Source organism: Cyprinus carpio, chromosome B24, assembly GCF_018340385.1.
Source record: "Cyprinus carpio isolate SPL01 chromosome B24, ASM1834038v1, whole genome shotgun sequence".
NCBI classification, from domain to species: Eukaryota; Metazoa; Chordata; class Actinopteri; order Cypriniformes; family Cyprinidae; genus Cyprinus; species Cyprinus carpio.
In genome coordinates this window covers 5128376-5144904 of record NC_056620.1, presented here as the reverse complement: position 1 = coordinate 5144904, position 16529 = coordinate 5128376, and the positions used below count along the sequence as shown (strand labels likewise).

Here is a 16529-nt window from a genome sequence, read left to right as displayed (position 1 = left end):
AAGAATGGGACAAACTTGTGCCGAAAAGTTTGGAAGTCAGGACGGGAAAAGCCCAGCCACATTTGTAGGGTAAAAGCAATTTTTAACGTGGGGTCACAAAGCGCCAAGGGTCAAGTCACTGATTTGGATCAATAGGTGCAGGGAAGGGGCTGTAGTGTTGTTGGGGTGGTGAGCAAAAAGAGGACTAAAATGAGTGCAATCAAAACGAAAAGAGGTTGGTTATTTGTTGTGGGCCCGTTAGTAGGTGGAGGCGGGGAAACCCGTTTCGTCCACATGCTACAGCAGCGCTGCATGTAAATCGGCGCGCAGCTGGGTATCGCACGTTCCCTGTCACAGGTGGGGGAGATAGTAGGGTAAATATTTACAATATACAGTTTCTACTTAATCCCAGTCAGTCCGCAAGCAGGGGTCAGGCCTGACTGCCGAGAAAAAGAGGGGGTGAAAGGTGTTGTTTTAAGAGGAGAAGTAGAATGGTGGTAGTCTCTTGGTCTGTGGTCCAAAGCTGAAATAAACTGGTACGTTCGTCTGTGGAAGGTGATTATAGAGAAGACAAAAATTTTACGGCAGAAATAAAAAAGGTCTTATCTTTCACCTAACATGGTGGATCTAGCGAAAAGATGCTGAACGCAAACTTCGTAACAACGGAGGAAAAAAAAAAAAAAGGCATTACCACAACCCACAGAAACGAACGTCTAGGTTTTTGTGGTTTTAATGTGGTATTTGCTTTCTCAATTTTTGGCCTAACCGCGTGGTACAACAATCACCACCGGGGGAAATTATCATTGAGGTAACAATCTGGCATCAACACTGCTGGGGGTGAAAAGACTCACCACCGATTACAGTGCAGTAAAACTTACCAAGCACCTGCATGGAAGGGAACCACGGTCCTGCATGTATTTTTTATGAAATTAGCATAGATTTATAAAGATCTGATTAACAGAGTGAATAATATTTAGTTTTATCACTAATAGTCTAGACTTGGTGTGTGGATGGAAAATATGAGTTCCTGCCTGAAAGAAGAAGAGTGCTTCCTCCAGAGAGTGCTAAACGCTGAGTAGTTTAGAGAAACAATTGTGTCTCTATTAAAGACAGAAACCTACACAAAACCATTACCACAGGGACGATGGCTCCCACAGCATTCCCCCAAGCAAATTGTGTGTGAAGTATGCATAAGTATTGGTGTGAAGACATTTCCACTAAACATGGATCAGGCTGTACTACGTCACAAGTCAGCTAATTTTTAGCGGAGTGGTGGCAAGAGAAATTGACATTGTTACACTAAGAGAGATATCCATCCCAGAGTTCTGCTTTAAAAGCAGTGGTTTCATAAAGTTCAAAAGAGATTGTGGGTTCTCTGGCTATAAGTAGTTCAGGGCGCTCTGCTCAAACCAACAAAAATCTGAACAGTTTAAACCCTGTCTCCTCCTGTCAAAGATACAAGCTTCATTTAAAACGGTGCTACAGATTGATGTGCGAATAGATCCACATTCTCTAAAGACAACTTAAAGGACTGAATGTGCCATAAGGCGTTGTACTCTCTATCTCTTACAGAAACTGTGGTCCAGTGCCAGGCGTGGGATGTAACGGTACTATATCAACGCCTCTTGAACTGGTCTGTTGATTGATATCCCTATGAGCGTCTGTAAACTCCAGTCCCCACAGCACAGCTAACAGAAATGATTGTGTACGTCCTGATAAAGGATTTGTTATGTTTTTTTCAAGAAATGTCATGGTGCTTGCCCATGAAAACAGTCACACAGTAACTGTGACTGCAATGGTTATGTATTCCCAAATAACATTAACATGCATTCATACATCTCAATTATATTATTTTTGGAGGCCTGAGTCAATAAACAGTCCAGAAATTGCAGTGAAGAACAGACAGACCCCTGCAGACCTAGGACTGGTTTAAAAAAATTCAAGAAACAGCATTAATTTGAAATAGTTTTTTATTTAATTTTTAAACACATTATAAACATCTTGACCCGCCTGGTCATTTCAATACCATCACTGCTAATAGAAGTAATTATTCCTTCCGTCCGTTCCGTTCATTTCCATTCCATTAAATAAAATAAAAATAAAATAAAATAAAATAAAATAAATAAATAAAATAAAATAAATAAAATAATAAATAAAAATTATTCCTTGCCCCAACCCTTATGAACGTTATTATACAGTTATATTATGGTTACATAGACATGCCATTTTATAGAGATTCCATTTCATATTTTCTTTCAAAATGGTATAGTATTTCAAGAACCACTGACTCTTGTGAAACCAACATAACATTTTTTCCATTAAACTAGATTTTTAACAGAATTAATCTTTTCTTTATAAAATCGTGACAAATCTTGCTTTGTCACGACCTGTGACCCAAGTCTTCAAGAAACCAGCTGGTGAGAGCTGATAAGGCAATGTGTGTTGGTTAACAGAAACAGCATTATTCGTGGTCAGCTGTTGTTTTCATTTCTTCTTTCCATATTTGCGCTTACAAAAACATAAATAACCTTTTGCCCTTTTTGTTGACCCAGAAATCACCATCTCACACATCCATGCAAGGCAGATGGTAAAAAGAACCGCTTTTATTCTGTAAGACTTCCACACGGAAACCAATGTTTGATTGGTGGTCTTCAGAAACTCCTAAAACTTCCCACGAACATTTCCCAAAAGACAAGAGTATCAATCTCCTTTTTATATCTCTTCTACAGTCACAGCCCACAAACCCCAGAGATAAAAAAGCAAAAGTGGAGGGGATAAACTCAACACTCTCTTGTGAACCAAATGTCCTAACACATTACCCAGTTAAAATGACCTTTTAGAAAATTTAGAGAACGTATTAAATGCAACTTCCCCCAACAAATTTGCTTGAATGTCCAAAGACACTCCTTTAATGTTTCAGTGTGACTTCATTGACACCATAAAAGGATACTTGCCCCATCACAAGGCTAACTAACGTAGCATTTATAATTGACAACTGCAGTTCTTTTTCTGACATAATCGTTCACCCAACATGTTTTTTATTAAATTTCGATCTTATGTGGAACATACGAATTTTTACTTAAGAACTTTTGAAGAATGTAGGTACCAAAATAATAAAAATAAATGGTGGGACAAATTCTATGGAATTCAAATAGAACCAGAAACTGTTTTGCGAACCCACAGTTTTCCTAAATATCTTCTTTTGAGTTCAGCGGAAGAAAACAACTCATAACAAAGTTTCGAACAATTTTGAGGGTGATTACACGATGACCTGAATTTTTCATTTTTTTGGTGAACATTTGATTCCCTTTAGAGCTAAAGCTTGTAACCCTCTCCTAAATTTCATGTAATGAGGCCAAAGGTAGGTGCTGTGTCCTCCGGGTGTCTAAGGGCACACTAGGAAAAGCCCGACATTTCCCTCCCTGAGAGATTCTATCAGAGGGTCCCTCCAACCCTGAAGACTGGAGGGACCGAAAATCAGGAAGGAACAGTAGCTCTCCTTTTGACACTTTTTGTTGACATGCAGGGGCCTGAGCACATTGTTCGCTTGGAGGGGACCTGCGTAATTGTTTGGCGCACTCTTTTCTTATCTGGCCTTGAAGAACAGTTTGTGATGTGCATCCGGTTAAAAAAAAAAAAAGTTCGCTTGCACTGAGCTTCATCTCCATGGGCTGACGGAACAGGTCAAACAACCTCCGGATCTTGCAAGAGCAAAATGTTGGGGATTTTGTTTTGAATTTTCCTGTAGTGCGTGCCAGCCAAGCGCACTCTGCTCTTCTTACAGAGTACTGGAAGGAAAGGGCACTTGGAATTCAGGTGAAAAAAAAATGTCTAGGAATGTCCCTTATTAACAAATGCGTATCCGTTGGGAATACGCCCCACTGCCTTGCTTTGCTCGTCCTTACCAGGGACGAAAGTCCCATGTATATGAGAAACAGACCAGCAAGTTTTGTTTTGTGGGTGGTAGTGGCAATTCCTAGCACCTTGAGTGGTAAAGAACTCCATCTTTGAGACTAGTTCACCATTATACTACTAAACTAATCCACTACTCTCTGACGTCCGTACCAGTTCCTTTCTCGCAATTTCAACACTCTTATTTGCAAGGTGTCTACTGTCCATGCAATAGGTAATGGCTTAGCACAAACATAAATGAAACAATCAACATTAGAATGCCAAGGTAACAAAACCTAGATTAGAAATGGGCCAAAAAAAATATAATAAATAGTTTATGATATACTGAAGGCAATACTAAAGTATCATTTGAATCTTAAAAAGTAGTGCAACTATAGTTTTGGTGTTGTTTTTGTTGTGTTTTCACTTTCAATTATTTTAACTCTGCTTTTATTTACATATGCATAGATTTTAGAAGAACAGTTCTTTGGCATCGTGAACACCTCGTGTCTTAAAACATAATTCCAGAATCAACTGCTTTCCACTCCCATAAAGGTTTGTTTTATATTGCATAATACAATCCACACTTTACGTACCATTCTGTATACACGCTGAAGACAAGTCTGAGTTCTCATGTTTCCTTAAAGTGAGAGTAACCTCAAGAATAAAAAACTTTTGTTTTTTTTATCTGAAAAAAAAATACATCGTCTTAAGGGCTGTTCACACCAAGAAGTATACCTTCACTTCAAGTTTATGTGATAGTGCGTTTTACGATCCAAATTTGTTGCAAACAACTTTACAGAAATTACGTTTCTACATATGGTCAAGTCACTGAATTTGATCAAATTAACTTAACCTTGTGTTTTTGTGAGCAAACAAAATATTCAATCAAAACTGTAAAATAGTTGTTATTTTTGGCCATGGTAGGTGGAAGTGTAAACATTCTTTTTCTCACATGCTACATCATCTGCTTCATTGTAAGCGGTCTGCAGCGCAATGGTATCTTCAATTTCCTGTCAAGGTGGGTGGATATAGTAATGTGAAATATTTACAGATATTCACAGTTTCTTCTATATCCAGTCGTTACCAAGCAAGGGGTCAGGCCTGACTTTGCCTAGAAAAAATGTTGCCTGCCTTGTCAGGTTGGGCAATATTTACATAATTATATGTATTTAGTATTGTGTCTGTCAAAAGCTGAAATAATAAAAAACAAAGTTACTTTTGCTTCTGTATATGTATTTATGGGATAATAAAAAAAAATTGTACTGCCAGAAATAAAAAAAGGTCTTATCTTTCACCTACATTGTGGATGCTAGCTTAAAGAGTTCTGAGCGGCAAAACTGTTCTGTAACAAACAGAATTAAAAAAAAAAAAAAAACTGCATTAACCCCAACCGCTTTCAAGCGGAACTCTAGTTTTTTTTTTTTTTAATGGTGGTATTTTCTGTTCTCCATTTGGCCTACCTCTGTGGTACAATTTGAGATATCATTGAGGTGTAAACAATCTGTCATGCAACACCTTCTGTGAAAAGACATCACAACCTGATACATGTGTGCAGGTAAAAACATTACCAAAGCACCTGCATGGAAGAAGAGAAACCACGGTGCATGTATGTTTTATGATGAAATTATTCATATATTTAATAAAGATCTGATTAACAGAGATAAGATTTAGTTTTATCACATAAAATAGTCTAGACTTGTTTTGGATGGAAAATATGAGTTCCTGCTGAAGAAAGAATGAAGAAGTGCTTCACTCCAGGAGAGTGATAAAACAGCAGCAGTAGTTTGTTAAGAGAAGACATTGTGTCTCTATTAAATGCATGAACATACACAGGAACACATTTACACATAGGGGACTATGGCTCCACAGGCATTCCCACAATACCAAGTGTATGTAGTGAGAAGGTATCACAATAATATTGTTGTACCAGATGTTTCGCTGACTTATGTGAAGTGAGGCTGTGCTTAGTTCAAAGAATCAGGCTATTTTTTAGCGAGGTGTTTGGCAAGAGAAATGGACATTGTTACACTAGAGAGATATACATCCCAGAGTTTGCTTTAAAAAGAGTGGAATTCATAAAGGTTCAAAAGATGAGTGTGTTCATCTTGCTTATACAGTAGTTCAGGCATTGCTCTGCTCAAAACCACCAAAAAATCTGAACATTTTAAACCCTGTCTCCACATGTCACAGAAGATACAATCTTCTTTTAACGGGCCTAAGATGATGTGGCGAAATATGATCCAACAGTTCTCTAAAGACAAACTTAAAGGACTGAATGTGCCATAAACGGCAGGTTGATAATCTCATTCTCTTAAACGAACATTTGGTCCATTTCCAGTCTGGCATGTACGGTACTAGACAGCTCTGTTTCTAGCTGTGTCTGTTGATTGAATTTCCCTATGAGAGCGTCTGTAAAATCCCGAGTCACATCCGCTTAACAGAAACTGATTGTGTCGTCTGATATAAAGGCTTTGTTATGGTTTGCTCTAAGAAAAATGTCCGTGGTAGCTGCCCATAAAAGTCAGCACCTTAACTGTGGACTGGCAATTTTTATGTTCCCAAAATACTTAAACGCATTCAGACACATATAAATTAGATTATTTTTGAGAATGAGGCCTGAATGTCAGAATAAACGTCCCAGAAATTGGCACAGTTGAAGAACATACAGCCCCCCCTCGCAGTCACACCTTGACTGGGTTCTACCAAAAATTCAAAGTGGTACCCAAAGCATCTCAATGTGATAATATTTGTTTGATTTAGTTTTTAAACCACCATTATAAAACATCTCTTACCGTCAACTGGTCAATATCATACACACTGCTAAATAGATTTATTATTCATTCCGTGTGTGCCGTTCCGTTCCCATTCCATTTCATGAAATAAACTAAAATAAATAAAATAAAAGAAAAATAAAGTAAACTAAAATAAAGCAAATAACATAAAAATACCATCAACAATTAGATTACTTGCCCCAAACTTATGAAACGTTACTTATACAGTATATTATGGGTACCATAACACCATTTTAGAAGATATGCAATTGAATATGTTTCTGTTACAATGGTCTATTATTTTTCAAAACCATATGAATCTTGTGAAACCAACATAACATTTTTCCATTAACCTAGATTTTTACCAGAATTAATCTTTTCTTTTATCGTGGACAACCATCTTATTTGTCACTGACCCTGTGGACCCATTCTTCAAGAAACCAGACTGTTGAGAGCTGATACGAGGCAATGTGTTGTTGGGTTAACAGAAACAGCTCATTAGTTTCTGGTCCAGCTGTTTCATTTCTTTCCATATTTTGCGCTTACAAAAACATAAAGAACCTTTGTGCCCTTTTTGTTGGACCCATAAATCACCATTCTCCACACATCAAGGCAGGCAGATGAAAAAAAGAACATCTTTTATCTGAAGGACATTACACACGGAAACAATGTTTGATTGGTGTCTTCAGAAACCCTCCTAAAACTTCCCAAGAAAGACAAGTTCCCAAAAGACAAGAGTATCAATCTCTTTTTATCTCTTCTACAGTCACAGACACAAAACCCCAGAGATAAGAAAAAGCAAAAGGTGGAGGGGATAAACACAACACTCTCTTGTTGAACAATGCAAACACAATTACCAGAGTTAAAAAATGACCTTTAGAAAATTTTCAGAGAATCGTATTAAATGGCAACTTCCCCACCAACAAATGTGCTGAAATTCCAAGACAACATCCTGTAAGTCAGTGTGACTTCTATTGACAACATAAAGGATTACTTTGCCAATCACGAAGGCTAGATACACATTACCATTATAAGTGACAACTGCAGTTCTTTTTCCTTAAAGGGATAGTTTCACCCCGCACCAAAATGTTTTTTGATGAATTTCCGATCTTTGTGGGAACATAAGGAGATATTTAATACGAAATTTTGAAGAATGTAGGTAACCAAATAATAATTATGTGGGACAAAATTCTATGGAAGTCAATGAGAACCAGAAACTGTTTGGCGACCCACAGTTTTTTCTAAATATCTTCTTTTGAGTTCAGTCGAAGAAAACTGAAACAACTCATACAAGTTTGCGAACTATTTGAGGGTGAGTAAACGATAAACAGAATTTTCATTTTTTGGGTGAACTATCCCTTTAAGCTTAACATCTCCTAAATTTCCATGTAATGAGGCAAAGGGTAGTAGGCTGTTTCCTGGAATTCTAAGTGCACAGGAAGGAAAAGCCTACATTTCCTCCCTAGAGAAGAGTCAGTATCAGGAGGGTTGCCGCTCCACCCCCTGCAGACTGGAGGGACCTCAGGAAGGAACAGTAGCTCTCTTGGACACCTTTTGTTTGGCATGCAGGCCTCGAGGCAAACATTTTCTTGGAGGGGAACCGCTATTGTTTTGCCACTCTTTCTGGCCTTTGAAGAACAGTTTGTGATGTTCATCCGTTTAAAAAAAAAAAAGTTGCTGCTTGCACAACTGAATTCATCTCCCAATGCTGAAGAACAAGCGCAAAACACTCTCCTCTTCAAGATGCTGAATGTGGGGATTTGTGTTGGATTTCCTGTAGGGCTGACAGCCAACTCACTCTGCTCTTATACATATCCTGAAGGAAATGCACTTGGAATATCAGTGAAAAAAATGCTAGGAATGTCCCTTATTAACACTGCGTAACCCTTGTGAAGACGCCCCCTCTTGCTTTGCTCTCTTGACATGAAGAGGTAAAGGGATATGACACAACCAAAAGTTTGTGTTTTTGGGTGTAGGGGCATTCTAGCATTTGTAAAGCAACTCAGCTTTGAGACTATTTCCCCATTATAACTAAACTAATCCACTACTTCGCTTACCAGTCTTTTCAAACGACTTATATTTCAAGCTGTATACTGTACATGAACAATAGTTAATGTATTGAGCACAAACATAAAATTAACAATCAAAATAGAATGCAAGTTAACAATACCTAGATACCCTAGATTAGTTAAATGCCATAAACGTTTTATGATACTGAAGGCAATACTAAAGGTAATCATTTGAATCTTTAAAGTGCTACTATATTTTTGTTGTTGTTGTTGTTGTTTTTTCACTTTCAATAGGTTGTAACTGCTTTATTTAGCATATGCATTAGATTTTAGACAGTTTGCAGTTGTAAAACTCTTGTCTTAAGAACATATTCTCCAAGATCACTGCTTTCCAATCCATAATGTTTGTTTTATATTGCATACAAGTCCACACTTTACGTAACCATTCTGTAACAACACGCTGACACAAGTCTGATTTCTCATGGTTTCCTTAAAGGGATAGTAAACTCAAGAAATAAAAATCTTTTTTTTTTTTTATTCTGAAAAAATAATACATCTCTTAAGGGCTGTTTCACACCAAGAATGATAACTTCAGTTCAAGTTTATTTGTGTAGTGCTTTTACGATACAAATCGTTGCAAAAACAACTTTACAGAAAACATTACGTTTCTACAATATTTAGTAGTAGCTTATCAGTGGTGACTGTCAGTTCATGTGCATATGGCAGAAATGTATGGAAAAATCAATTAAAGACGTAATCAAACAGACGATGAACACTATTAACAGCAATTATTATATAACTATAAAGATAACAATATTACCGTCTACACCAGCAAATTATATCATCTGTTTATTCCCCTCAGCGCATGCTCATCTGCCACTTTAACTTCTCAAGCTCGTTATAACAGGACTGATTTTGATTCGGTGTCTATGTTCTTAATCGTTTCATTAGCTGGGAAAAAATCATTCTGAAAGTGATTCCAACACATTTTGTTTATCTGTGCCTTTATCATTATAACTGTGGTGAGAACCATATGATTATTTTTTACACTTTATCTTTATCGTTATCTTTATAGTTATCATCCTTGTTGTGAACGGGCCTTTAGAGGCCATGAAAACATACACCGCATACACCTCATTATAAGATCTCAGAGTGGTATTCTAGGTGGTTGCTAGAGTACTTGGAGTGGTTGCTATTACCCTCATTATGACTTTATGTGCTTTCATTTGCAACGTATAGACTTTTCCTAAAAAATCTCTGTATTCAACATAATAAAGTAAGTCATATACATCTGGGATGACATGAGGGTGAGTAAATGATAAAAGACTCATTTGGAATATTAGTCATTCAGGCAACCCACCAACTAGCCTAGTCGGTTTTGAAAATATTGTGTCTTTATAATAGTGGCCAGTTTACTTGGCCCTAACAAACGGCCCGCAAACATTCTGTTGGTTGTTAGATTTAGAATGACAGGAAATATACAGTCATTTTCACACCAACCCAACAAACAACTCAACAGGGTTTAAACACACTGACTCAACAAATTTTGGTATTTTCTAGACAGTGCAACTATTTTTTTAAAGGCTCAGTTCGTCCAAAAATAATCATTTACTGCTGTCATCATTTACTCATACTTTTCCTAGCCAGTATTTTTTATTTATCTCTCATGAAGCAAAAAAGTCCAAGTTACTCTTTTGCACAATGCGAATAATAATTCCAGATTATTGGAATTCTTATGAAATAATAAGACAAAATTCCAAGAAGTTTGTTTAGTGAAATCTAAAAAAAAAAAAAAAAAAAAAATCTCAATTAAAAAAAAATAAATAATAATTTTATGACTTTTCTCAAGAATAAAATGACAGGATTTGCTGTTCTAATCACATGGTGGTTCAAGTCGAAGACTCACAAATCAGTGCAATGAAAAACACTTGTGGCCATCTTTTTGCACTGTCTGCAAATCACCATATTAATCATAATAAGCTTGTTTAAATGTGAAAACTTATTTTAAAGAGCATGTCTCAAGATGGAGCCATCTGTTGCATTCATCTGAGCTCCGTCCTTCTCATGCTATCTCTGAAGTGAAAGGAAGTCATACACATTTGGAATGTTTGATGATGAGTAATATAGTGACAGAATTTCCATTTTTGGGTGACTAGCCCTTTAAAGATTTCAAAGTGTGTGTCCTTTGTGTCAATTCTTTCATGCAAAAGAACAGATGGAAGTCAAGGTCAAAGAAGCAGGGTTGTAATTACAGGCCTCTGATGGCTCTTTAATCTGTTATAGCCACTGGGTAGTAATCGCCGTGTCTGATCACAGGAAGGGGCATTCAAGAGCGCTTCCCACCCAAGCGCATGCTGGTTCACAACACTGCCTGGGTGAAGGGCCAGCTGAGGATCTCCACCAGGAAAAATAATGAGTATTTGTGGGATTTACTGATGTGCCAGCAAGAGAAGGATTATGGTCTTGGGGCGTAATCTAGATACTGGCATGAGCAATGCTAACGGCACTTTCCAGGACATATGTTAGCCGGAGCTGAGCTAGCGATGGTAAAGTCTTGTCTCTCCCAGGATAACTGCGCTAGCCTCTGACCTCGATTCCGTAAACAGAGACATCTGGGGGGTTATTGTGTCCATTTCCATGGCAACGCTCAATGACATCCATGCACAATTTAAGCATACAGTGGCCTCAAAACGTAGTTTGATGGTAAACAACAAGCCACATTTAAATGTTAGTGAAAATCATTGCATTAGACCAGGGTTTGTAAGACTGCAGTCTGCACTAAAAGATATTTAAAAAAAAGTGAAAAACTACAAAGATTTACCTATACAAACAATTCTAAAATGACCACTAATGGCAGTTAGGGCTGGACAATAATTCAATATCAATACATATCATGATAGATATATACATATACACATATACACACATCCATCCATGCAACATCTTTTGGTTGTTGCTCACATTTTTATTTTTTATTTTTTATTCCTGTTTCCTGCAGCAGAAACTCTGAGCACTTTTCCATATTCTTTATCCTGGCTGATGCACTTGGTTTCAATCTATAAGAATAATCAGCCTATGTTACAGTTTTAATTTAAATATGTTAATATTAATAAGGTGAGTCTAAGAGTTTTAGGTTTATTTTTTACTGTAATTTCACATTTCTTGTTTGTATCAAGGCTAAGATACAAATAAAAGGTACACAATAGTTAATTTGTATCGTTTTTATATCTAAAATATTATATAGGGCCTAGTTTTACAAGAGGAGGTTTAGTAGACATTTCATTGACATCTGCATCACTTAAACAGCTCCATATGTATGGCTTTCCTGACAAAGTAAACTTGCTCGGTAGCTCACCTAGTAGAGCACTGCACTTGTGATAAAGAGCACAAAATTATGTGTCACAATAAAAGAGTCCAAAATCTTGCTGAAGCAAGCTAAAATGGCATGATTGCTTCAGCAAATGCATTTTAATCTCACTTTTGCTTTTGTTAACACTATCAGTTAGCTTAAGGGTGTACACTGTTTCACAATCAAATGACAACAAATCGATTCGTTTAATGAATCACTCAATACAAACTCAACAAACTCAAGTTATGAATCCTTCAATGAATGCGCTCACACTAAATCCACTGTCAGAGTGTTTACTGAATCAAAACACTCAACAATGAAACTTCAACAAATCATTAATGTATTGACGTCTCTCATAACAAGTTTAGGGTATTTAATGTTCGTGCAACATAAATCAGCAGTCAAAAACAGCAAAGTTTGTAACAGGCCTGACTAGTATTTCAAGTATCAGATGAGAAAGGTATTCAAAATAGACACCTAAGCTCTGCAAAAGTAAAGTCTAGGCTAAAGAGGACGGGGCCCATGATACGGCAATCTGCCCAAGATGGACCCACCCTTATTCAGAATCACTGACTCACTCAAAGAGAAAAAAGCCATACCTATAAAGACCACAGGACAAACAACTAGATTAAAAAAGCTTATGAGCTCATTCTGGTTCTAAAGTATTTTACAAGTGTTATCAGTGAGAACTCTGAATATTCTCACAGTACTTTGCAAGTTGATTGAATGGCTTTTCAGTGGTTGACCACTAATCAAAAAAAAGCTTATTTTATTAATTTTATTACTAGTACCGTAAAAAAAAAACAAAAAAAAAAATAACAAAAAAAAAAAAACAAAATAAAAGATTATTGGAGTATGTTTTACAAGAAAGTACCATTTTATATTTTGTTCTTCATTAATTCAATGTGTTGCCTTTATTTATTTTTTTTTTTTTTTAAAATTCACCAATCACCAAAAAACCAATCACGTTTCCAAACCATCCAAACAGTATATTACATACAGTGTCAAAGTGCTGAGTGTCTCTTTCAGAAGTTCCTGGTGTAGGCCTTTCATATCACAATAAAATCAGACTTATTGTTCTGAACACAATACATCCTCCACAGAGAAGCCATGCTGGAACGGTGGGGCAGCAATCTTCACACTTGTCCTATTATATGGAAAATCCTAGTCTGCAGTACAATTGGTTTGCTGAAGGTCAGTGCTTGAGGTCATGCAGGGCAGAAACGCTCGGAGACTAACAAGTGCCACTGAGCTGGCCATGTTAAAAAAAAAATAAAAAAATCAGGGCACCTAAACTCAACAGAAAACCAGCTAGGAGATGGAAAAACACATCAAAAACGTTTAGTACCAGAATATTTTCCTTTCTAAAACTTGGTATCCAGGTTTCACATTTGTGTGCATAGCAAATGGAGGTCCACCACCTGTTCAAGAGCGTTTTCTGTTTGTGTCCTTCTCACTAAGCCAGGTGGCTTGTGTTCATTAATGCACCCTTGTCAGAAGCCACCTGTCCACTGAGGTACCAGCAGCACGCCGTCTTTGCATTCCGAAAGAGGAACAGTTGCATTGCTGGACAAATATGCAAATTGGGCTCTGGTGTATTTTAAACACAGAGATTTTACTTTTTAATGCATGTATGGATAAAGCAGGGCACCTTGCATTTGCATAACCCATAAATGTAAGTGTCCCAAAGTTTCTTCACTTTCATGTTACTCCAAATCCAAACTCTGAGGACTTCTTACGTGGAACACAAAAGGAGAAGTTTAGCACATTGTCCAAGCTGTTCATTTCCATACAACCACTTTGGAAAAGCTGTAAAATTCCACGTATAATTCCTTTCAGACATTTTCGCATGTTCATTACAAGGCTATCGTACAATTTATAAGATCGGGATTATTGCTCATGAATCATAAGGAGTATTTTCAGTGTTGGGCAGCAAAGTGTATTTTTTATTTCATAAGCTGATCCTCATTACTTTGAAATGGCTATACCACCCCAAAAAAAAAAATGATCGTTGTCCAATTGATGAACAAGCTGATTATTTAATAATTTCGTTATGCAAACTGTACTGAATGACTCATTTGCAAATAAGACTTGATCTGATTGCAGCTGATTCAATGATCTGTGAGTCTTCATATCTGACTCAACACAAGCTGGGAACTGATAGATTCTCCTAGCTTGAATGCGCATACAACTGATGGTGCAAAAACTCGCAAAATTTATGTACTGATGATTGTAAATGAATATCTTATTTCAGTCATGACTGTCAGTTATTTGGTGAACTAAATCTGCTGTAAATAGGAGAGCTTTTATGTGATTTAGTTGTCACTAGCCGGGTTTCCATTACAGAATTGTTGCAAAACTTTTGCCGTTATTTTATAAATATTTGACAAAAATAAATAAATAAAATAATATTGCGAATTGACCAGCTTTCCCATTATCTATGTTATGCGACTAAAACTTATATATTTTTCTTCTCGCAATAAGTCATGCAAACGGATGTTGGTATTTAAAGGAAAACTATAAAAAATGACGTTAAAATAATGCATTTTTGTATTTTTTGTTATTCACTTGCTTGCACACTTGAGTTATCAGTAATTTAAATATTTTAGTATATAATGAGTTTATTTGCAAAAAAAAATAGGATACATTAATAAAAAAGCCCATGTTTTTTTAATTATGTTTATCTGACGTTTTTTTTATTGTGTTAGTTAGCTGTATTTTTAGTTATTTTTTAACCTAATCAAAATAACCCAACTGCAGTTTGATTGAGATTAATTGGAATGCACAAAAAAAAACACATGATTTTTGAAAATTGTTAAAAACAAAGTTATCTGTTTTTGCTAATGAACTCTTCATCTTTGAAATGCAATGTTTTTGGACAGTGAATGACAAGGTACTGATGAGTGATGACTAGAAAAATTATAAACATGTTACATCAACCTCTACTTTTAATACTTAAGTACTTAAAAAATCAAGTACTTTCGAATTCAAGTACTCAAGTAAAATTCAAAGAAAAACAGCCTACTTGTACATTTCCTGGAGTAATTAATATTTTAGGGGTTTCTGATCTTGAAATCAAGCCCTTGGTTTGATTCGAGCACTTCGTCCACCACTGTGTACTTTCATGGTCTTTTTCGGAGTTCGGACAGCCATTAGTCCACGGTCTACTTTCATTGCATAGAAAATGCCATTCTGCCCAAAACCTTCTCCTTTCATGTTCCACTTTAAAAAGAAAGTCAGAAGGGTTTTTGAACAGTATAATGATGAGTAAATCAACTATTCACATTCTTTGCATTCTGGGTAAAATGAAGTCTCTGGTCATGTCATCTGTGATTAAATCAAGAATGAGGAAAGATCCAACATTTTCATCCACAAGCAGCTCCCTCAAGTAGAAACAGCAGTGTGACGCGTCCTGCCCCTGGAGGAGACGATCGACTTCACGCCACTCCTTACATGCTTCACATGCCTCTCTCTCTCAAACACACAGAGAACATGAGAAAGTGGGGCAGTGTCTCCCCTTTACACACACACACTCCCACCATCTGCTGCTGCATCATCACAGCGACACAGTCATTCACAGGAAGTGCCTTCATCCTGCGCTCAGGCATGATGTACAGAAAGAACAGACAGGGTGGAAAAAAGCAGGCCACATGGTAGCCTCAGGCCGTACTGTCAAGCCGGGACTTGAACGGCAGTTTGTGGTTTCCCATCGGAGTCATCGTCTTCTGCGGTCGCTGCTGTAGTAATCGGTGCGACTCAATGCCTGCTGCTGGGTCATGTGGAGGAAAGGGTTGCCATTTTACATCAAACCTGACGGCCCGCTTTGCGAACAAATTGTTTGCGCTAACCTGTCGAGCAACTTTTTCTGAAGGAATTAGAATGTAATCACACCTTGGTAAACACCCTGATAGTGCCGTTTTAGTGCAGTAGAGCTCCATCCGTGGTTTAATCCTAAGCACTTCTAACAGATGTTTAGCATCTTTAGACAAATACAGGTAGAGAGACGGGTTCGATGTTTGCAAACATCTGACGCAACAGATTACAGAGTATTTCCATATTTTTTTTTTTTTTTTAAATGTCCCTTACAGGCTGTAAATCAAGAGCGCACTGAACTCTCTTGACAGAGGAGGGTCATTTATCTGTCAATCATTTCCAGCAATTAGTTCTGTCACTGCAAAAAAAATAAAAATAATAATAATAATCCAGATATATATTCCATACTGATAAACGGACAATATACAAACAAATGATAACAAAATCATAAAATACAATAAGTATTTTTAAACATTTATTATTACTGAAATTTTTAATAAAGGCAAATTATTTCAAATGAAAAATTTATATTATGAGTTTAATAAAAAAAAAATAATAATAATAATAATAATAATATTACAAAATAAAGTAATAATAAATAAATATTGAAAGCAATTATATACTTAATAAACTTATATGAATGGAATTAAAACTTAAATATAGAATAGATTTAAATCAAACTTAAATATAGAATAGATTTAAATCAAACTTAAA

General features: G+C 36.5%; 1 protein-coding gene across 1 annotated transcript in view; it reads right to left on the bottom strand.

The window, feature by feature from the left end:
• The window catches only part of LOC122133878 (abl interactor 1-like), a 59292-nt gene extending 43682 nt beyond the window's left edge, over positions 1-15610 (bottom strand). The window contains exons 1-3 of the mRNA XM_042751892.1: positions 15542-15610; positions 15364-15474; positions 15123-15224 (exon numbers count right to left, since the gene is read on the bottom strand). Of these exons, the coding sequence (XP_042607826.1) occupies positions 15123-15224; positions 15364-15474; positions 15542-15610 (282 nt within the window). The remainder of the gene's footprint in view (positions 1-15122; positions 15225-15363; positions 15475-15541) is intronic.
• Positions 15611-16529: the final 919 nt, after the last annotated feature.